The sequence below is a fragment of the Meriones unguiculatus genome, chromosome 11, assembly GCF_030254825.1.
Source record: "Meriones unguiculatus strain TT.TT164.6M chromosome 11, Bangor_MerUng_6.1, whole genome shotgun sequence".
NCBI classification, from domain to species: Eukaryota; Metazoa; Chordata; class Mammalia; order Rodentia; family Muridae; genus Meriones; species Meriones unguiculatus.
Window position 1 is genome coordinate 51,958,202 of NC_083359.1, and position 23,264 is coordinate 51,981,465.

General features: G+C 42.5%; 1 protein-coding gene across 5 annotated transcripts in view; it reads left to right on the plus strand.

The window, feature by feature from the left end:
- Positions 1–23,001, plus strand: part of Abcc1 (ATP binding cassette subfamily C member 1) — a 126,144-nt gene extending 103,143 nt beyond the window's left edge. For all 5 annotated transcript variants that reach the window (XM_060364245.1, XM_060364246.1, XM_021657547.2 and 2 more), the window contains 8 exons: positions 13,501–13,700; positions 14,619–14,745; positions 15,788–15,889; positions 16,497–16,643; positions 17,859–18,017; positions 19,294–19,460; positions 20,115–20,309; positions 20,689–23,001. In XM_060364245.1, coding sequence (XP_060220228.1) covers positions 13,501–13,700; positions 14,619–14,745; positions 15,788–15,889; positions 16,497–16,643; positions 17,859–18,017; positions 19,294–19,460; positions 20,115–20,309; positions 20,689–20,797 — 1,206 coding nt within the window. In that variant the 3' untranslated portion in view covers positions 20,798–23,001. The remainder of the gene's footprint in view (positions 1–13,500; positions 13,701–14,618; positions 14,746–15,787; positions 15,890–16,496; positions 16,644–17,858; positions 18,018–19,293; positions 19,461–20,114; positions 20,310–20,688) is intronic.
- Positions 23,002–23,264: the final 263 nt, after the last annotated feature.

The window sequence follows — 23,264 nt, forward strand, 5'->3', positions numbered from 1 at the left end:
TCAGTTTCTATAAGCCCCTGTGGGACTGGGGTAGTTGTCTCTGTTGTTCTTCTTGTGAGGTTTCTGTTTCCTCTAGGTTCTCCCATTTTTCCCTAACACTTCCACAGGATCCCTGGTGGTCTGCCCCATGCTTGGTTGCAAGTCCCAGCATCTGTCTTGATCCACTGCTGGCTGGACTCCCAAATGACCGTCAAGTTAGGCTCCTGTCTGTAAGAATAGTAGAGTATCGTTGATAGTGTCAGGGCTGTCTCTCTACTGTGGGATAGATTTCAGGTTGGGCCAATTGTTGGTTGGACTTTCCCTCAATCTTTGTTCCCTCCTTATCCCTGTACTTCTTATAGGCAGGGTAACTTGGATCGAAGGTCCCAGATTTCTTGTGTGTCAGGAGCTTTTTAGATTTAACATTTTCTTTGACTGATGTATTGATTCCTTCAGTTGGATTTTCTACACCTGAGATTCTGTCTTCCATCTCTTGTATTCTGTTGGTGATGCTTGTTTCTGTAGTTCCTGTTCTCTTCCCTAGGTTTTCTGTCTCCAGTGTTGCCTCAGATTGTTTTCTTTATTGCTGCTAGTTCTATTTTTAGTTCTTGAACAGTTTTATTCATTTTCTTCTCCTGTTTGATTGTATTTTCCTATATTTCCTTAAGGGATTTACTCAATTCTTTTACCTGTTTGATTGTATTTTTCTGTTGGTTTTTTTTTTTTTTTTGAAAGCATTATTTTCCTTTTTAAAAGCCTCTATCATTTTCATAACCTCAGATTTAAAATCTTTTTCTTGTGCTTCAGGTTTGATAGTATTTCGAGGGCTTGTTGTGGTAGGACCACTGGTCTTTGGTGGGGTTACATGGCCCTGAGTTTTGTTGATTTTGTTCTTTTGCTAGCCATCTGGTTGTCTCTGATGTTACCTGTCTGTATCACAGGTATGCCAAGCTCATGGGGAGCAGGCCGAAAGATCTTCAAGCCTAATGCTGCTCTGATGCCTTATAGGCCTACTAGGGATGGAGGACAATGGGGCTTGAGTCCTGTGCCCAGCTTACGTCCATTGGGGTCACTGTCTGTGTCTCAGGTGTACCATGCAGAGAGGGAGGAGGCAGAGAAATCCTTAAGCTGAATATTGTGCTGGTGCTCCACAGGCCTCCTCAAGATGGTGGACAATGGGGCTTTGGGCCTGCTCACCTGGCTCACCTCCACTGGGCTCGTTGCCTGTGGCCCAGGTGGGACAAGCAGATGGGGAGCAGGCAGGAAGATCTCCAAGCCTAATCTCTGGTGCTCCACAGACCTCCTCGGGAGAGGGGACAGTGGAATCTGAAACCCAGGTCACCTCTGCTGGATTTTTCTTCATTTTTTTTTTAATACTAATTATAGTTTATTCACTTTGTATTCCAGCTGTTGACCCTCCCTCGTTCCTTGAGTTTTTAATATATTTAGATATAGTTTAGATATATTTGTCAGATGTAGGGTTGATGAAGATCTTTTCCCAATCTGTAGAGTGCCATTTCGTTCTTTTGATAGTGTTCTTTGCCTTACATAAGCTTTTCAATTTCATGATGTTCCATTTATTGATTGTTGATATTACAGCCTGAGCTGTTGGTATTCTGTTCAGGAAGTTGTCTCTTGTGCCAATGAGTTCAAGGTTCTTCCCACTTTGCCTTCTAAGAGATATAGTGTATCTGGTGTTAGATTGAGGTCTTTGATCTACTTGGACTTGAGTTTTGTGCAGGGTGATAAATATGGATCTATTTGCATTTTTCTACATCCAGTTTGACCAATACCATTTGTTAAAGATGCTTTTTTTTCCATTGTATGGCTTTGGCTTCCTTGCCAAAAATTGAGTGTCCATAGGTGTGTGGGTTCATTCTGGATCTTCAACTTGATTCTATTGATCAACTAGTGTGTTTCTATGCCAGTACCATACAGTTTTTATTACTATAGTACAGCTTAAAATCAGGGATACCTCCAGAAGATTTTTTATTGTATAGAATTGTTTAGCTATTTTGTTTTGTTTGTTTGTTTGTTTGTTTTCTATATGAAGTTGAGAATGGTTCTTTTGAGGTCCATGAAAAATTATGTTGATATTTTGATGGGGATTGCATTGAATCTGTAGATTGCTTTTGGGAAGATGGACATTTTTACTATGTTAATCCTACCAATCCATGAGCATAGGCGATCTTTCCATCTTCTAATATCTTCTTCAATTTATCCAAAATATGCTCAAGTACACAAAAAGGACATTTGTTCAGTCATGTTCATAGCAGCTTTATTCGTAATAGCCAGAACCTGGAAACAATCCAGATGTCCCTTAATGGAAGTATGGATACAGAAATTGTGGTACATTTACACGATCAGTGGAATTACTACTCAGCAATTAAAAACAAGGAAATCATGAAATGTAAATGGTGGGATCTAGAAAAGATCATCCTGAGTGAGGTATCCCAGAAGCAGAAAGACACACAAGGTATATACTCACTTATAAGTGGATACTAGACGTATAATATAGGCTAAACCTACAAAGATCTGTACACCTAAAGAAGCTAAGCAAGAAGGAGGACCCTGGGTAAGATGATCAATCCTCACTCAGAAAGACAAAAGGGACGGACATTGGAAGAAGGCGAAAACAGGAAATAGGACAGGAGCCTACCACAGAGAGCCTCTGAAAGACTCTACCCAGCAGGGTATCAAAGCAGATGCTGATACTCATAACCAAACTTTGGGCAGAGTGCCACAAATCTTAGGAAAGAAGGGGAAGATATTAAGACCTTGAGAGGACAGGAGTTCCACAAGGAGAGCAACAGAACCAAAAACTCTGGACACAGGGTTTTTTTCTGAGACTGATACTCTAACAAAGGACCATTCATGGATATAACCTAGAACCCCTGCTCAGATGTTGCTATGGCAGCTCAGTATCCAAGTGGATACCCTAATAAGGGAAACAGGGACTGTCTCTGACATGAACTCCTATAGATGATAAACACCTTCAGCAAACTCAGTGGCTGGCTCTTTGACCACCTCCCCCTGAAGTAGGAGCAGCCTTGCCAGGCCACAGAGGATGACAATGCAGCCAGTCCTGATGAGACCTGATAAGCTAGGGTCAGATGGAAGGGGAAGAAGTCCTCCTCTTTCAATGACTTGGAGAGGGACATGGGAGGAGATGAGGGAGGGAGGGTGGGGTTGGGAGGGAATGGGGGAGGGGGCTACAGTTGGGATAAAAAGTGAATAAACTGTAATTAAAATAAAAAATAAAAATTTAATAAAAAAAGAAAACAGCAAAAAAAAAAAAAATCAGGGATAGAGATGTCTCCAGAAGATTTTTTTATTGTATAGAATTATTTAGCTATTTTGTTTATGTTTTTTTTTCCCCATATGAAGTTGAGAATGGTTCTTTTGAGGTCCATGAAGAATTGTGTTGGTATTTTGATAGGGATTGCATTGAATCTGTAGATTGCTTTTGGGAAGATGGACATTTTTACTATGTTAATCCTACCAGTCCATGAGCATGGGAGATTCCATCTTCTGATATCCTCTTCAATTTCTTTTTTCAGAGACTTTAAGTTCTTGTCATACAGTTCTTTGATTTGCTTGGTTACAGTAACATCAAGATACTTTATATTTTTTTTTAGCTATTGTAAAGGATCTGGTTTCCCTAATTTCTTCAGTCTGTTACATTATTTGTATAAAGGAGAGATACTGATTTTTCTTTTTCCTTTTTTTTTTTTTTTTTGAGTTTGTATCCAGCCATTTTGCTGAAGGTGTTTATCATCTATAGGAGTTCTGTAGTAGAATTTTTGGGATCGCTTATGTATACTATTGGGAGTTCTCTGGTAGAGTTGTTGGGATCATTTTTGTATACTATCACATCATCTGCAAATAGCAATATTTTGATTTCTTCCTTTCCAATTTGAATCCCTTTGATTTCCCTTAGTTGTCTTTTTGCTCTGAGTAGGACTTTAAGTACTATATTGAAGAGATACCAATGTGAACAGTCTTGTCTTATCCCTGATTTCAGTGGAATTACTCTAAGTTTCTCGATAGGCTTGCTGAATATTCCCTTTATTATGTTTAGGTATGTGCCTTGTATCCCTAGTCTTTCCAAGACTTTTGTCTTAAGCAACTTACCTAAGGGGTATTGCATTTTGTCAAATGTATTTTCAGCATCTAATAAGATGATCAAGTGGGGTTTTTGTTCAGTTTCTTTATATGGTGGATTATATTGATGACTTTTCATATATTGAGCCATCCCTGCATGCCTAGGATGAAGCCTACTTGATCATGGTGGATGATATTTTTGATGTGTTCTTGGATTCGGCTTGCGAATATTTTATTGAGCATTTTTACATCAATGTTTATAAGGGAAATTGGTCTGAAATTCTCTTTCTTTGTTGGGTCTTTGTGTGGTTTAGGTATCAGGGTTACTGTGGCATCATAGAATGAGCTTGGCAATGTTCCCTTTATTTCTGTTTTGTCGAAGAATTTGAGGAGTATTGGTATTAGCTCTTTGAAAGTCTGGTAGAATTCTGCACTGGTCCTGGGCTTTTTTTTTTGGATGGGAAACTTTTAATGACTGTTTCTTTTCATTAGGGATTATAGGACTATTTAACTTGTTTACCTGATCTTGGTTTAACTTTGGTAGGTGGAATGTAGTAAAAAAAAAAAAAAAAAATTGTCTATTTCATTTAGATTATCCAATCTTGAGTACAAGATTCTTTCGATTTTGTCAGTATCTGTTGTTATGTCTCCCTTTTAATTTCTGATTTTATTAATTTGGATACTATCTCTCTGCCTTTTAGTTAGTTTGGCTAAGGGTTTGTCTCTCTTGTTGATTTTCTCAAAGAGCCATCTCTTAGTTTCATTGATTCTTTGTTTCTAATTAATTGATTTCAGCCCTGAGTTTGATTTTACTCCTTTAGGTATGTTTGCTTTCTTTTTTATTAGAGCTTTCAGGTGAGCTGTTAAGTTGCTATGATGTAATTTCTTTAATTTATGAAGGTACTCAGTGCTGTGAACTTTCTTCTTAGCACTGCTTTCATGTGTCTCATAAGTTTGGGTATGTTGTGTCTTAATTTTCATTTAATTTTAGGATGTCTGTAATTTCTTTATTTCATTCCTGACCCAATGGTCATTGAGTAGGGAGTTGTTTAGTTTCCATGAGTGTATAGGGGTTGGTTTTTTTTTTTTTTCTATTGTTGTTGAGATCTAGCTTTAAGCCATGGTGATCTGATAAGATACAATTGATTAATTTGATTTTCTTGTACTGGTTGAGGCTTTCTGTGTGTCCGATTATATGGTCGATTTTGGAGAAGCTTCTGTGAGGGTGTTGAAAAGAAGGTATATTCGTTTGTATTTGGGTGAAAATTTCTGTAGATATATCTATTAGGTCCATTTGGTTTATAACCTCTTTTAGTTTTATTATTTCTCTATTTAGTGTCTGTGTCAATGGTCTGTCCCTTGGTGATAGAGGTGTGTTTAAGTCTCCCACTACTAAATATGTGTAGATCAATGTTTGTTTTAAGCTTTAATAATGTTTCTTTTACAAATGTGGGTGTCCTTGAATTTGGGACATCAATGTTCAGAATTGAGATGTTCTCTTGGTAGATTTTTCCTTTGATGAGAATGAAGTGACTTTCCAGATCTCTTTTGTTTTTTTGTTGAAAGTCTATTATATTAGATATTAGGATAGCTACTCTGACTTGTTCCTTGGGCCTGTTTGTTTATTTGAAAAACCTTTTTCCAACCCTTAACTCTGAGGAAGAGTCTATCTTTGTTGCTGAGGTGTGTTTCTTGAATGCAGCAGAATGTTGCGTCTTGTTTACATATTTGTTCTGTTAGAGTGTGTCTTTTTATTGGAGAGTTGAGTCCCTTGATGTTGTTAGTTCCTTTTATTTTAATGGTGGTGGTGGTAGTGTTTGTGTGCATGTTTTCTTTTGGTTTTATTGCAGTGAAGTTATTTATCTCTTATGTTTTTGGGGGTATAGTTCCTCTTTGGGTTGAAGTTTTTCTTCTAAAATCTTCTGAAGGGCTGGGTTTGTGCATAAATAGTTTAAATTTGGTTTTGTCATGGAATATCTTGTTTTCTCCATGTATGGTGATTGAAAGTTTTGCTGTGTGTAGTAGTGTGGGCTGATATCTGTCATAGGGTCTGTCTGATCTGGCTTTCATAGTCTTTGTTGAGAAGTCTGGTATGATTCTGATTGGTTCTGCCTTTGTATGTTACTTTACCATTTTCCTTTGTAGCTTTTAATATTTTTTCTTTGCTCTGTACATTTAGTGTTTTGATTATTATGTGGTGGGAGGAATTTCCTTTTTGGTCTAATCTATTTAATGTCTTGTAAGCCTCTTGTACATTTAAAGGCATTTCTTTAGGTTCAAATTTTTTTCTTCTATGATTTTATTAAAAATATTTTCTGGTCCTTGAAGCTAGGAGTCTTATTTTTCTTCTATTCCTATTATTCTTTTTTTTTTTTCAATGCACTTTATTCAGGAACCTTGAACAATCATCTGACCCTGGGGAAAGCCAGCCCACAGCTTAAATAGCCTCTGGGTAGTCAACCCAGGCATGCCACATGGGCAATGCAGATAGGTCCACATACATGGAAGCAAGCCAGATCCTCAGCCTTAGCCAAATGTGGAATTGTTCGTGACAGAGAGCACTCACCATCGGGAAGGTGGAAGGCGGACACCAGCTCCATCTTTAAAGCATAGTATTCCGCAGCTCTCTACAGTTCCCCCTTTTTGTTTTAGACGCATCAGGCAAGATTAGAGGTCTGATCTCTGATATTAGAAATAAATTGGGACTTTGTACTGATGTTCATTTAGGTGTCATTCACCCAAAGAGCATCAGACCCGTCCGATACCTTTTTCTCAGTATTCCTATTATTCTTAGGTTTCATCTTTTGTCCTTGATTTCTTAGATTTTTTTAAGAGCCTTGATTAAATAATTTTTTGAATTTTTTTATTTTTTTACTATTAATTACACTTTATTCATTTTGTATTCCTCCATAAGCTCCTCCCTCCTCCCCTCCTGATCACACCCTCTCTCCCCCTTCCTCATGCATGCCCCTCCCCAAGTCCACTGATAGGGGAGGTCCTCTTCTCCTTCCTTCTGATCTTAGTCTATCAGATCACATCAGGAGTGGCTGCATTGTCATCTTCTGTGGCCTGGTAAGGCTGCTCCCCCCTCAGGGGGAGGTGATCAAAGAGCAGGCCAATGTCAGAGGCAGTCCCTCTTCCCATTACTATGTAATCCACTTGGACACTGAACTATCATGTGCTACATCTGTGCGGAGGTTCTAGGTTATCTCCATGAATAGTCTTTGGTTGGAGTATGAGTCTCTGGGAAATTCCCTGTGTTCAAATTTTCTGGTTCTATTGCTCTCCTTGTGTGGTTCCCATTCTCTCCAGCTCTTACTATTTCCCACTTCTTACATAAGATTCTATGCACTCTGCCCAACAGTTGGCCAAAAGTGTCAGCATCTGCTTTGATAGTCTGCAGGGCAGAGGCTTTTGGAGGCCCTCTGTGGCAGGTTCCTAGGTTTCCTGTTTTCTTCTTCTGATGTCCAACCTCTTTGCCTTTCAGGATAGTGATTGAGTCAGGGTCCTCTCTCTTGCTTAGTTTCTTTAGATGTACAGTTTTTAGTAGGTGTATCCTATGTTATGTCTATATGAGTGAGTATATACTGTGTGTGTCTTTCTGCTTCTGGGACAGCTCACTCAGGATGATCCTTTCCAGGTCCCACCATTTACCTACAAATTTCATGATTTCCTTATTTTTCATTGCTGAGTAATACTCCATTGTGTAGATGTACCACAATTTCTGCATCCATTCTTTAGTTGAGCGGCATCTGGGCTGTTTCCAGCTTCTGGCTATTACAAATAAAGCTGCTACAAACATGGTTGAACAAATGTCCTTATTGTGTACTTGAGCCTCTTTTTGATATATGCCTAGGAGTAGTATGGCTGGGTCTTGAGGAGGTGCTATTCCTAGTTGTCTGAGAAAGCGCCAGATTGCTTTCCAGAGTGGTTGTACAAGTTTACATTCCCACCAGCAGTGGAGGAGGGTTCTTCTTTCTCCACAACTTCTCCAGCATGTGTTGTCACTTGAGTTTTTGATCTTGGCCATTCTGATGGGTGTAAGGTGAAATCTCAGGGTCGTTTTGATTTGCATTTCCCTAATGGCTAGTGAGGTTGAGGATTTCTTTAAGCGTTTCTCTGCCATTCGATATTCCTCTACAGAGAATTCTCTGTTTAGCTCTGTACCCCATTTTTTAATTGGATTACTTGGTTTGCTGCTTTTCAGCTTCTTAGATGTTTTATGTCAAGAATGTTTTTCAGTTTAATATTTCTTGACAGATGTATCGATTTCCTCAATTGTATCTTCTGTGCCTGGGATCTTCTCCTCCATTTCTTTTATTCTGTTGGTGATACTTACCTTTGTAGCTCCTGTTCTCTACCTTAAGTTTTCCATCTCTAGGATTTTCTCAGTTTGTGTTTTCTTATTGAATCTATTTTTATTTTCAGGTTTTGAACCATTTTTTTTTCGTTTTCTTCACCTGTTTGATTGTATTTTCCTGTGTGTCTTTGAAGGCTTGTTTTTGATTTTCTTTTTCTTTTTTATTTTTTTAGGGAATTTATTCATTTCCTCTTTAAAGGTCTTTATTTGTTTGATTGTATTTTCCTGCATTTCTTTGAGAGATTTATTCATTTCCCCTTTAAAGTCCTCTAACATCTTCATAAACATAAATTTAAGGTCATTTTCCTGTGTTTCAGTTGCATTAGGCTATCCAGTGTTTGTGGTGGTTGGTGGAGCCATATTGCCCCATTTTTGTTGATTGTGTTATTACTCTGGCCTTTAGTCATCTGTTTGTTGCTGGTGGTAGCTGAATATTCCTAGAACCATATGAGATTTTTAGGCATAGAGGGGAAACCCTGCTAGGGGCTAGATCTCTGTGGGCTGCTTGCAGCTTTTCTCTTTGTGTCCCAGTTGGACCTATAAGGCAAGGAGATTAGGGTGTGGGTATTTACTTTGTATGAACCTGAGGCTCAGTCCATCTGTTCAGGGCAGCTGGTAGAGCTGTGATCTGTGAGGCTCTGGAATCTAGAGTCAACCTCCGGTGGCTGGTTAGCCTGGCTGACTGGTGCTGGGGCCATGCATGTCTGGATGCCAGGATCACCTTCTCTCTCTGGGGAAACATGTTGTTGGTGTTTTGGAGTCAGCATGTATTAGGGTCCAGAGATCACTGAAGGAAACCCCCCAGACTCAAATAGTATGCAAACAGCAAAGAGCGTTTTATTCTGCAGAACTCCAGTGTACTGAGGTCCCTGCCTATGCAAAGCAAAATTGTCAAAGAACCCCAAATTGAGACAGCGTGCTTCTTTTATAGGTACTAGGGGAAATTTCAGGGTGGGTTAGGTAATCTTTAGTATGATTGGTAACTTTTGGGCTGGTCAGCAATCATGAGACAATCATGAGACAGAATAGCAATCATAAAACAGGCTATTCCTAACCCAACAGTTAAGCAGCTTTATCTTTCCCGCCAGATGGTCTGGCAGAGGGTCTGGCAGGTGATCAGGTAGCCTCTGATTGGATGCCTATTTTCTGTGTTTTTTCCAGTAAATGCTGATCTGTTTCTGGGAAATGGGAACTTAGGCTTGCACATTTGACAGTGAACTGAGGCCTGTCATGGAGTAAGTCCAGATCTATGGCAGGCTCTAGTGGGGTCTCAAATGGGGCTTCAGTTTCAATTGGGGTTCTCACATAGGGTGGGCTGCTGCTTGCTTGCAGTTCCTGCTCTCTGGGGAGATAATCAGATTCTGTGGTTGCTGGGCTTTATCATCTTGGGACCAGATTTTGTATGCTCCTATTGTCTGGCTGGTTCCCACAGGGAGATGGGTTGTGGGCGGCTGGAAGCTGGTGATCATGTCCCTGGTGTCCGGAGGCTGTGCCGACCTCTGCGAAGCAGGAGGAATCTGGTTTCCAGAGTTTAGAGCTGTTGGTCCCTGGTATTCGGGAGTTGTGTTCAGGTAGATGGAAGGCACCGGGTAACTGTGTGTCCCTTGAGCCCGGGAGTCATCCACAGAGGTCTGGGACTGTGTGCCCCTAAGTGCTGGGGAGCCTCCTTTCATCCGGAAACACAGATGGTGTCATTTTGGAGTCTGAAGCCAGGCTACACGCTGCTCACCTGCTTGTCAGATACAATGTGTACTATACACCACCATCTTGGAGTTTCCAGTATACCTTTTTGTTTTTGTTGTAATTTTAAAAACAGGCCCAGTGAGATGGTTCAGCAGGTAGGGTTTGCTCAGCTTTTGCTACACAAACATTATTCTCACATTTTATACTAAGATGGAAAGAGAGAATTGACTACCAAAAGTTGTTGTTTGACCTCTGCGTGTGGATTCTGGCTTGGGCATGCACACATATACCGTATGCACATATCCATAACACATACACACACTGTCTCTCTCTCTCTCTCTCTCTCTCTCTCTCTCACACACACACACACACACACACACACACATGCTCATTACCATCATTATATAAGATTTAAAATTTAATAAATAAAAACAAGTGCTTTTCTTGAGAAAGTTGAGTGGAAGGTGAAATGATGCAGAATCTAGCTAGCTAGAGCATAGTTGTCACACTTGTTTGGTGTTCATGGGCCTTGCTTGATTGCATATGTACTCCTGCAGTGGTTATCTTATCTCAGGGTGCTCAGACCAGGCAGTAGTTTGTGTTCCTTTGCTGGTATTAAAAAGAACAAATTTCTTTTTAGAACTGAGATCATTCCTGATCAGCTTGGATTTTTACAATAATGAGATTGGAAGATTGGAACTGGTCAGGGGAGGGTCTATAGGGAGAGTGGTCTATGAAGACATCAGGCAGGAGAACAGGGGGCAGCTGATTCAGACTTCAGAGTTGGCAGTATGGTGCCCTGAGGCTGCCACATCTGTGAATGGCCTGGTGGGAACCACTGATATTTTCTGTGCCTGGCTGGGGCAGCCCTTTGAGAGATATCTTTATTAACTTGCCCTGCTGCAGTGGACCAAGTCAGCACAAAGGGACAGGAGGGACACCAAGGATCAAGTGATTGTTTCTCAGTGACCCTATCAGCACCTTGGGAATTGGGGCCCTGTTGTCACTAGTTTCCTTACAGAGGCCAAAAAGCTCCCAGGTTTTCAAGTAGTCAATGCAGTGTCTGTTCATTGACTTCTGGCAGCTTCCAGTGGGTGAAAAAAAGGAACTAGGATTTTTCTGCTTTCAGCATTTGACTAGAACAGGAACAGGATAGATGTGACATCTATCTACAAGGATAAGTGAATCAGATCTTAAGGGTAATATGGTTATGACCCAATATCTGGAGGGTAACACAAAAAGGAAGTGATATTGGTCTTCTTTCCGTAGGATGACAAGCACAGGATAGCAGTAGGCCAGGTACATGGAGTGGAGACCAAGTCAGTGTTATGCCCAGTTTGTGAGAACCTCAGAGACCATCAGGAGTTGACTCCGCTGTAAATACGTGAGGGTTTATTGTATACGTGTTCAAACACAGCACCCAAGTCTCGCTGACACAGCAGTAGAGAAGTGGGACCCCAAGCCCTGGGTGAACAGGGTTTTTAAAGGAAAAAACCACAAGCAGGGGGTTCATGCCTTTGTGTTACAGGATTGGGTAAAGGTCATAGGGCGAGGTGACCCTCTAGCTGAGGCACATAATCACAATTGCCATTCTTCTAGACAACATTTGGATCATTGGGGAGAATTTTCCCAGCTGATTCTCATTGATTGTTGCCAGGGAGATTGTCTCTGTTTTCTACCAGCTATTTCTTCTGTGATATTTCCTGGAAGCTGTTGCTAGGAGAGTTAACTTTGTTTTCTGCCAAGTGCACATTCTGTGTGTGATATTTCCTGGTACCTGAGTTCAGTTCCTAGTCAAGATGGCTTCTCATTTCAAAATGGAGTCATCCAATCTAACTTAAACTCTTCATTAGCAAGGGACAGTAGTGACTCCTATAGCGGTAGAAGAAGATAAGAATTTCTCAGTCTCTGAAAATGCCTAATGAGATAGAAAAAAGTCTACAAGGACTCAACCCTTATATACAAAGAACTATACAGGTACGCTGGCTAGTTTTATGTCAACTTGACACAAGTTAAAGTCATCTAAGAGGAGGGAACCTAAATTGAGAAAATGTCTCGTTAAGACTAGGCTGTAGGCAAGCCTGTAGGGCATTTTCTTAGTGATTGACAGAGGAAGGTTTAGCTCATTATGAGTGGTGCCATCCCTAGGTGGGTAGTTCTGGTTTCTAAAAGAAAGCGGGCTGTGCAAGCCATGGGGGAACAAGCTAGTTACCATTATTCTTCCATGGCCCCTACATCTGCTCCTGCCTCCAGGTTCCTGCCCTGCTTGAGTTCCTTCCCTCACTGCTTTTTTGTTTCGGTTGGCTTTTTGAGACAGGGTTTCTCTGTGCAGCCCTGGCTGTCCTGGAATTTGTAGACCAGGCTGGAACTCAAAGAGATCTGCCTGCTTCTACCTCCTGAGTGCTGAGATTAAAGGTATGCGCCACCACTGCCTAGTGTGCCCTCACTCCTTTTAATGATGAACTGTTATATGGAACTGTGAGTGAAATAAACCCTTTCTTCCCCAGGTGCTTTTTTGTCTTGGTGTTTTATCACAACAGTAGTAACCCTAACTTAGACAATAGGCAACTGAGTAAAGCTAGGAACAGGAGAGTTAGCTCCCCCCAAGGAAGAACACACCAACTGGTTGTCCAGTGCCAAAGAGTCAGCCTTGAAAACGTACATAGAGGCAGCATTAATTGTGTTCAAACAGATTGTATTTGGGAATATATATGTGTATACATATATTTACATGCATGCAATAGTGCTTAGTGAAAGAAGAAGCTATGAATTTGAAGGAGAACAAGGATGGGCAAATGGAAGGGTGTAGAGTTGCCAGACATGTGAGGCTGCTGACACAGGCAGTTGCTCCTTCTGGTTTAATGGAGTTCAGTGCTTGTTGACATATATGTGTGTATGGCATGTGCAATGTGTGTATATGGAAACGTGTGAGACTCACACAGAACCCATGGCTCTTACCTGGTTTCTCACAGCCCACTGTGCATAATGGCTTTAATGTTGCTATAGTACAGAAGAAACAAAAGCTAAGACAATGCAGTGACCTGGCTAGGATTGTGTGTTAGTCACAAAGGCTAACTGTTGGAGAGGAAAATCCCAAACACTTAGGGCTTCTGAAAGGACAGGAAGTCTGGAGGTTAGCTCAGGTCCTTCCTGCTGCTTCTTAGCCATAAACCCAAAGGTCACTTGTGCCTCGTCGTCTCCATCCAAAAGCAAGAACACAGTGTATATTTATAGGTGGCAGGTGGGATATACATGCATGTATCTATGACTACTGTTACTGACATAGTTCATCAGATAAGCAGCAAATCCCCAGTGTTTTGGTTCCTAGGAGGATGGGATGAGGTACTGGCACTGATTCTGTGTTTCTCGCACAGAGGTTCTATGTAGCCTCCTCTCGACAGCTGAAGCGCCTGGAGTCTGTCAGCCGTTCTCCTGTGTACTCACACTTCAATGAGACCTTACTGGGGGTCAGTGTCATCCGTGCCTTTGAGGAACAGGAACGCTTCATTCGCCAGAGTGACCTGAAAGTGGATGAGAATCAGAAGGCCTACTACCCCAGCATTGTGGCCAACAGGTGGGTGCAGTGGTCAGTAGGATAGAGAAAACCAGCTGAGTGCCCAGTCCCTCAGCCTCCATTTCTTCTAGGAGAGGAATGGAAACAGAAGGGTCATCCAAAGTGCATAGGAACATAGTGGCACATGCCTGCAGGAAGAATACCATGAGTTTGAAACGACCTTGATTATGTAATGAGTTCCAGGCCAGCTAGGCTATAGAATGTGAACTTGCCTCAAAAATAAAGTAATCTAGGGGCTGGGGAGATGGCTTGGTGGCTAAACTTGCTTACTGTGCAAGTATGAGAAACCACATTTGTGTCTCCACATAACCTTGCCATTGTAGGGTGCAGATAGGTATAGTCCCAAGAGCCCAACCTTGGAAATAGCAGCTTGTTTCTTCCTTATGTTGAGGTCCATCTCTTGCCAAGGGACTGATTTTATGTATTTTTTTTTTGTAATTATTACTATTATTTTGTTGTAGTGACTCTCAAAATCGGCCTTGTGCATGTCAGGCCAGTGACCCATCCCTGAACTCTGCTCCTGCCTCAGGCTCTTGTTTGCAAATAGCATTGCCTTCTACAGTCGATGACCTCTTAGGAATTTCCAGGGAATTGTTTTTTTATTTTAAAGATTTTCTAAGAAAAAGTCTGTCTTTCTAAAGAAAAACATGAGGTTCCAGGACGGGAATTGCTTCTGGAGAATTTTATATTAGTTCCTGGACAAGCTCATGAAGAGTCTAGTGGAGTGCCCTTGGTGCACTCCTTGTCTCCATCTAGTTCTCATATCCTGGGTGGGCAGTACCAACAAGGCCTTTCTCTACAAGTGCTGGGAAATTAGCTCAGTTGGCAGAAGGGCCTAGCTCTGCCCCATGAGCTTGAAGCTGGGCATCTGTCTGTCTGATACACTCCTACATATCTCCTTTACACTTCTCCTTACAGGTGGCTTGCTGTACGCCTTGAGTGTGTGGGCAACTGCATTGTGCTGTTTGCTGCCCTGTTTTCAGTCATCTACCGGCACAACCTCAGTGCTGGCTTGGTGGGCCTCTCGGTGTCTTACTCACTGCAGGTAGAAGACTCTTGGGATAAATGCTTTTCTCATGGCAACCAGATTTTGAGTTCCTGTACCTTGGCTTTGGGTACCTGCAGGAGTGGGGAAAGGAGAGGGCTCGAATGGAGTTTAAGATGTAGGTGCAGAGCCTGGTGGCTGCAGCATGAGAATTATGATACATGGCCTACATTCTTCATCAGTCAAAAGATTCTCAGTGCTTTCAAAGCTGTGAATTTTCCTCTGAGTACTGTGTTACTTGTATTTTACAATGAGTTAAAAATATTTTCGTTTGTGTATCTGAGATGGGTAATTACTCTGTGGCCCAGGCTGGCCTAGAACTTAGCATAATTATCTTTCTTCAGACTATAGAGCACTGGGATTAATTATGGACATAAACCATCACATGAAAATCACCTAGTTTAAAAATATTTTTCAGTTTTCTATATGGCTTCTTTTTCTGTCTACCTTTTCCCTTCCTTTCCCTTCCCCTTCCCCTTCCCCTTTCCTTCCTTTTCCTTCCCTTCCCTTTCTTTCCCTTCCTTTTTTCCCTTTCCTTCCCTTTCTTTTCCCTTTCCTTCCTTTCCCTTCCCTTCCTTTCCCTCCCCTCTCCTCCCCTTCTTTCCTTCTTTCCTTCTTTCCTTCTTTCCTTCTTTCCTTCCTTCCTTCCTTCCCCTCCCCCCTCCCTATCTGTCTTCCTCCCTTCCTTCCATGAGGGCATGCCACAGTGCATATGTAGAGGTCAAAGGACAATTCTGTAGAGTCATTTCTCTCCTTGTACCTTAACATGGTTCTGGGGGTAGAATTCAAGTCACCAGACTTGCTCAGCAAGTGCTTTGCCCACAGAGTTACCTCACGGCTCCTTACTTCTTTCTGATAACCTGTATGGATCATATATCACCTTGAAAGGTGTGATCCCTAATAGGTGCAGTGTGTCCATTCTGCTGATGGCTCTTTGTGGGTTACTCATTTCTCTATTGTTTGAATGATATCATGATGCATAATTAATGAAAACAAAGCCATACCTCCCCCAAGAGACCTCACATGGTTCTCTTACTGGCAGATAACTGCTTACTTGAACTGGCTGGTTCGAATGTCCTCTGAGATGGAGACCAACATTGTGGCCGTGGAGAGACTAAAGGAGTATTCTGAAACGGAGAAGGAAGTAAGGCATAATCCCAGCCTGGCCCCTTGGGTATCCCCAGACACCCTTTGCCTACTTGGAGGGTGAGCTGGGTGCTTTTGGCCCCCTTGGGCTTGTCCTGTTTTAACACATGCTTAGAACTACCTTGTTTTAGAGGAAGAAAATCATCTCCATGTTCTGTTTTCCCCAAAATACCAAGTGTCTATATATGAAATCTCAAGGTGCTCTCAGGGCTTTATCACTAAGGAGCCCTCTCCCTTATGATTCTTTTCTTTACTGATGATGCCACAGAGAAAGTCTTGTTGTTTGAGGCTCATGACCATATTAAGATGTTTTCCCCACAACTGACAGGTAAACTACAACATATTCTCTTAAAGCCCTCATCAGGCAACCTCTGCTTGCCAAACCTGTCGCTACTTGCTGTGTAGATTTACAGGGGCTTCTTGCTATGAGGAATCAAACTGGAATTAAATTCTATCTGTGTATAAATTTTTTTCATAAGTTGAAGAATTAAGTAGAAATGAACTGAAGTGTTTGAAGGCCTGAGAAGACAGCTTAGTGGGTAAAAGTTCAGATTCCCAGAACTGAGTATGGCAGCTTGCACTTGCTGATTCCTCTTGTGATCTAGGCTCCTTGGCAAATCCAGGAGACGGCTCCACACAGCACCTGGCCCCATTCTGGCCGTGTAGAGTTCCGAGACTACTGCTTGAGGTATCGAGAAGACTTGGACTTGGTTCTCAAGCACATAAATGTCACCATTGAGGGTGGAGAAAAGGTGGGTATGTACCATCCTCCATCTTCACCAACGAATAGTCAGTGGAGTAAGGAGAAAAGGTAGCTGTGTACCATCCTCCATTCTTATTGGCTTAAGGTCTATCATGAACCCCCACATCAACCAGTAGTTAGTCATAGCTCATACTATGAGACTGAGGGCCTTTTACAGGTTGGATCGTGGAAATAAATGTATTCAACAGGTAGCACAATGGACTGTTGAAGGACAAGGCCCATGGACATGGACATAGGTTTTTGGGAAACATTTGCGATGATAGTTCATGTAATGGTCCCTCTGCTTTTTTTTTTTTTTTTTGGACATTTAGAACATGTCCTGGCCCAGCACCCACTGGACTCCTACTTGGAGATACTAGCCCTCCAGTTCATCTTGTTCTCTTCTGTGTGGTCCATGTGCTTATGTGATCCCTTTAAGGCACTGAAGTTTGTAAACTCCAGAGTCACCATCACCAGGGTAACTATAGGGACATAGGAAATATTTGGGATTTTAGGATCTTCCAAGCTATTCCTGGAAGACATTCCAGGCTATGACCCATGGATTTTTTTTTTTTTTTTTTTTTTTTTTTTTTTTTTTTTCAGAAACTTGGTCAGGGATCACCCCAGCTACTTGCATCCTGTACATATTGATTTGCTAAACTGTCCATCCACATGGGTCAGAGTACTCTGTTTCCATGAGATAGTCTTTGAGTCTTTATGTGTTATGGGAATTCATGCATAGGTGCTGGGCTGTGATAGCTGTTAGAGAGGGAGGGAGCCTATCTCAAGCCCAGACGTAAAACATTGGGAATGTCAGCCATTTGCCAGTAACTGGTATGCCCAGGTCATATCATAGAGGTTCAGGGGCTTTGCTTGAGTCTAAGCTGTTACCATGGTTCAGAAAGGAATTCCTGTCAGAGGAGAGAGGAACTGTGTGGGAAGCTGAGAAACACTTCATTATTTTTGGATACTCTAACTGAACATGACTCAACTAAACATTCCTCCTATCCCTTTGAACAAGTCTTTGGAAGCCTGCAAAGCAAAGGGTGTTCTTTCCAACCTTTTGTTAAAGTAGCCCCAGAAGGTGTGTCTCAGAAAAGGTGGAGGGTGAGCCCTTGATGGTAGTTGGAATAACCAGATGACCACACAGCTCTGGCCCAGTCACCTGCTGGGGGAACAGAGTCTGCCCATTCCTACCTCACCACAGCCCCTTTCTGTACTGCAGGTTGGTATTGTGGGTCGTACAGGCGCTGGGAAGTCATCTCTCACCCTGGGTTTGTTCCGGATCAATGAATCTGCAGAAGGGGAGATTATTATTGATGGGGTGAACATTGCCAAGATTGGCCTGCATGACCTGCGCTTTAAGATCACCATCATTCCCCAGGTGGGTGAGACCGGTGGGTCCTGTACGATGAAACCACATCCACCCTCTGAATCCATAGGTTCAGCCAACTGTAGATGAAGAATGGTTTGTTTTCATTTATGTATTTATTGATAGAAAGGGAACAGAACATGTGTGTGAAGGTCAGGACAGTCTGCAGAAGTCATTTCTCCTGCATGTGGATTCTGAAGATCGAATTCAGGCCATCAAGCTTGGTGGGATGTGCCTTTAATCACTGAGCCCATGACTAGTTTTGTTTTTGTTTTCTTCGTTTAGCATCTGCATTTTAAAACATAGACTTTTATCCCTAAGTAATGCATAGCTGTTTCTTAGCATTTTCTTGGCATTAGGTATTATATCATCTAGACATAGCAGTATACAGAAGCTGTGAGTAGGTTATGTGAAAATACTGTACTATTTCATACAAAGAACCAGAGTATCTGTATTTTGGTGGTGGTAGCAACTGTCTTCTTTGCCAGTTGCAGGAGTCAGTGTGTTGATCTCTAACACTTCCTCTAACACTTTACAAATAGTTTTCTAAATCAATCCCTGTGGGCAGCAGTTTCCTAATGCATTGTTTGTGCCTGTGATTTTTCCCCCTACGTTTCTCTGAGAGTCTCTTCTGGAGGTGGGGTTGAGTGAGGGCATTAGTTACTTTTCTGTTGTTGTGATGAAACGCCACCACTAAAAGCAACATTGAGGATTTGTATATTAAAAGTTTGAAGAGGTTTTGCAAAAATACTAGTTTTAGTCCAGTTAACCCAGGGTTTTACAGACATTTTCCTTTATGAAAATCCCACAGAGTTCATGCTCTGGAGGGACTCTGGGACCCCTTTCTTTCTGTTCTGGTGTGAACATCTCATGCCTTACATCTGTTCAGTGTGGTGTGATTATCATATACTGTTGTTTGCTTTTCTGATAGTTATAACAAAATGCCTGATAGAATCTGTGTGAAGAGAGATTTATTTTGGCTTGTAGTACCACAGGATTGCATAAGTGGGGAAAGCATGTCACGAAATAGGGTATGTGTGGTGATGACTTCCCCATGTCAGGCAACTAGGAAGTGGGGATGTAGCCAGAATCATAGCCAAGTCTAAACCTTCAGAGGTTTGCTCCCAGCAACCTACTTCCTTTGAGCCAGGACCCACCTCCTTTAAAGCTCCACAGCAGCAACTGGTGATATCACCATTTGAGGAACAAGTGCTTCAAAACATCTGTCTGTGGGGAAACCTCTTGATTCAGACCCTAATACATGCTGTTGTCTACTGTTCTTGCATAGGATCCTGTTTTGTTCTCGGGTTCTCTCCGCATGAACCTGGACCCTTTCAGTCAGTATTCTGATGAAGAAGTCTGGATGGCCCTGGAGCTCGCTCACCTGAAGGACTTTGTGTCAGCCTTGCCTGACAAGCTGAATCATGAGTGTGCAGAAGGCGGAGAGAACCTGAGGTGGGTAGGCATGAGCTGGGTGTGGGAAGATTCTGCTCTTTTGCGCTTATGCTACCTTCAGTTGTCCATCACCAGAGCAACCAGCCTCCATCCTGCTTCAGTGCTTAGGGTGGTCAGTCAGTGGCTGGGCTCATTCATGGGGCAGGGTTGGGGTGAAGCTGACCATTGGCTGATCTTCTTGATCTCAGTGGGATCAGTGCAGACGTTTTTCACCTTCTAGAAGGCATGTTGTTATGGTGATTGCAGATGTGTAAGAGTGAACATGCTCAATGTCCACTCCCATGTCAAGCCTCTACTGGCCATTTATTGATGAGCATCCCATTGGCTAAGGCCAGGTCCAGCCAGACCCCTGCAGCTCAATGAGATGGTGGATACTGAGTCACCTTTGCTATCCTCTGTCATCCACACTGAACTGTGCTGATACTTTGAATATTACCTCTGAGCCTTTTGTTGAGAATGATCCTAAACTCATTTCCTGCTCGCCAGAAAATATAACATGATTGATTAGTAATATCTGTCATTGGCATGGATATGGGGAGTGGGCTTGTTCTCCTGACCAAAGCCCATTTTCAGACTGTCTGCTAGCCTTCTCCAGGCCTGGTTCAGGATCAGGGTAGTTTGAGACCCTGTCTCTGGGCTTTTCTCCCTTTCTAGTGTGGGGCAGCGACAGCTTGTGTGCCTGGCCCGAGCTCTGCTGAGGAAGACAAAGATTCTAGTGTTGGATGAGGCTACAGCAGCTGTGGACCTTGAGACAGATGACCTCATTCAGTCCACCATCCGGACGCAGTTTGAAAGCTGTACTGTGCTCACTATTGCTCATCGGCTTAATACCATTATGGACTATACAAGGTGAGCTCCCTTCAGGGTTGAACTTGTTCATAGTCATTCATCACTTTTACAACCCCAATTGGTTGGATACTTCTGTCATGGGAAGAACTGGGTTATTCAGTATTATTTCAGTCAGCATCTTTATATGCATGAGGTAACTGCTGTGTGCCCCATATTATTCTGGACTCTGTGGTCCCCTCTCAAACAAGGCCTAGGAACCATCTTAAGGACTAAGACATTTAACTAAGCAACAAACACTAATTTTAGAGGGTGACGTGTGCTAGGTACAAGTGAAAACAAGGAGGTGGGAGGACAGGTACCAGGCTGCAGAGCAAGCAATCCCATGATGTCAGAGGCATCTCTTTGCATAATGCTAACATCTGCATCCCTCCCCATGCAGGGTGATTGTCCTGGACAAAGGAGAAGTTCGGGAGTGCGGCGCACCCTCTGAACTCCTGCAGCAGAGGGGCATCTTCTATAGTATGGCCAAGGATTCTGGCTTGGTGTGAGCTGAGCTCTGGTGTATCCAGTAAGAACTATAGGGCCAGCATCCCAGTGTCCAGGGATGAGCCAGCAACCCTGGGAACATAAGCTTCCCAGACCAAAACAAAACAAAACCAAAAACAAACAAACAAATAAAGGAAAAGAAAACCAAACTAACAAGAAGCAAAACACACAAAGCAGCAGTCATAATTTAGTCCCATCCTGGATTTGACCTTGAAGCAACTTGGGAGACAGATATATCCCACTTCAAACTTATGTCTGGACTCTGGCACTACTTGTGAGGCTCCCTGGAAGTTCACCTATGCTCCTGCTGCAGCCCACAGCAAGACCTTGGGCAGCTAAATACAGTAGTGACCAAACACAAGCCACTGCCTCATGTCTCTTCAGCCACATCCATGGATTCCTTGGAATTCTCTCCTGGCCCTACCAGCTATCACCTCCACAGTCCTGTTGGTTATAAAAGAGTGCTTCTTTTCTTCAGGCCTTCAGTTGAAAGCATGGGAACCAACCAGCCAAACAAAGAAAGAATCCTGTTGCCTCAGTGATATCCCCTTGCCTGCCATCTGCTCTTCAGGCACCCAAACACTGCTCTCTGCACCCAGCACAGGTCTCACAGGACTTGCTTTAGAGGCAGCCTTCTTTGTGAAGGGACCAGGCCAGTCAACACTCCCATCACAAGGACTTACACCCTGCCCTACCATCCCTTCCTTGCTTTCTGCCTCTTCCTGGGGAGAACTCACTCCTCACAGAAGGTCTATGAATAGTTTAGAGCAGCAAAAGTCAAGAGCATGAGGGAAGAATCTGGTAACAAAGATAGAGCCAGAGTACAAGAAGAGAAACAATCACAAATAGTGATCTCCTTCTCCCTACCCCCCATTTTTGAGCATCTTTCCAGGAAGAAAGCTGATCCAAAGAAGTTGATGTCTAGGGAGGAGATACTAGACTCAGGGAATAGCAATGCCCAGCTCTGCACTTGATCCTGCTTTGCTCTGCACAGTGGTCCTTTAGGTGTTTGGGTATAGATCAAAGAGAAATCCCTTAGGGCAGCAAGAAGTTGCTGCTAGCCACAGTTCATACTTGCTATGAATTTGGCCCTGATTTCAGTCCCAGAGAAGTATCTTTTTTCTTTAGGTGGCAATGTATGTTTTTTTTTTTAAGTTAATACCATTCTTTCACATTAAAGGACCTAGATTTCTTCTGAGGGTCTTTTTGTAATGACACTGGAAACGTGAATATTTACAAGTACTTTGCAGTAAAGAAAATTGTTTTATTTCTTTCTAAACAACCACTTTTTCTTTTGGCTACAGAAGTTTCCAGCCTCCACTCTAGAAGAACCAGGCTGGGACAGCTGTGTTATTTTTCCACTGCTATCAATACTGGCAGGGCATGATTAGAGAGGTGGTTCAGCACTGAAGAGTGCTTGCTCCTCTTGCAGAGGACTGAAGTTAGATCTCGGCACCTGCATCTCTTGGCGAAAACTGCCTATACTTCTAGCTGCAAGGGGTCCAGTGCCCTCTTCTGGGCAAACAAAAATAAAGAAATGGGAGGCCAAGGTTAAGAGCTGCGTGGGGTCTAGCAGTGAGTCAGAATGGCAAAGTATACAAATACTCTGGCTTGAGTGTCTTACTGGCATTTTTTTGGTCATGTGACCCTGGGCAAAACACTTTTAAGCTATGAGCTTCAGCTCTGTCTGCCTAAGGTGGCCAAGTTCAGGTTCTGAGACAAAAGTCACAAGTGGCCCCAAATACTTCTCTCTAGTAGGGTGGGGCTGATCTATAATAACAGTGCTTAAGCTCTTGGGAAATGGAGCTGGTGAGATGGCTCAAGATGATAAAGTGATTGCCATATATGCATGGCAGCCTGCATTGCAACCCCCAGCAAAGCCAGGTCTAACAGTATATGCATATAGTCCCAGCTCTGGGGAGGAAACAGGAGTGTCCCTGTGGCTCTTTGGCCAGCCTAGTCAAATTGGTGAACTACTTGTTCAGTAATAGCATAAGGTAGGGGCTGGAGCTCAGTGGTTAAGAATGCATCATGCTTTTGCAAAGACTATGGTTCAGTCCCCAACACCCACATTGGGCAGCTCAGAACTACTTGTAACTTGAGTTTCTGGCCTCTGAGGTCACCTGCACTCATGCACATAAACACCAACTTACATGCATACATATAATAAATAAAGTGAATCAAAAAAAGATAAGCTGGAAAGATGGCTTAGTGGTTAAGAGCACTGGCTATTCTTCCAGAGGACCTGGTTTCAATTCCTAGGACCTACATGGTAGCTCACAACTCTTAAACATCTGTAACTCCAGTTTCTTCTGGCCTCTTTGAGCACCAGTCATGAACGTTGTACACAGGTGCATATATAGACAGAATGCCCATACACATAAAATACATTTTTTTTTAAAGGTAAAGAAAAATACCAAACAGTCTCTGGACCACACATGCATACAAAATGAACACAGGTTTGATAAT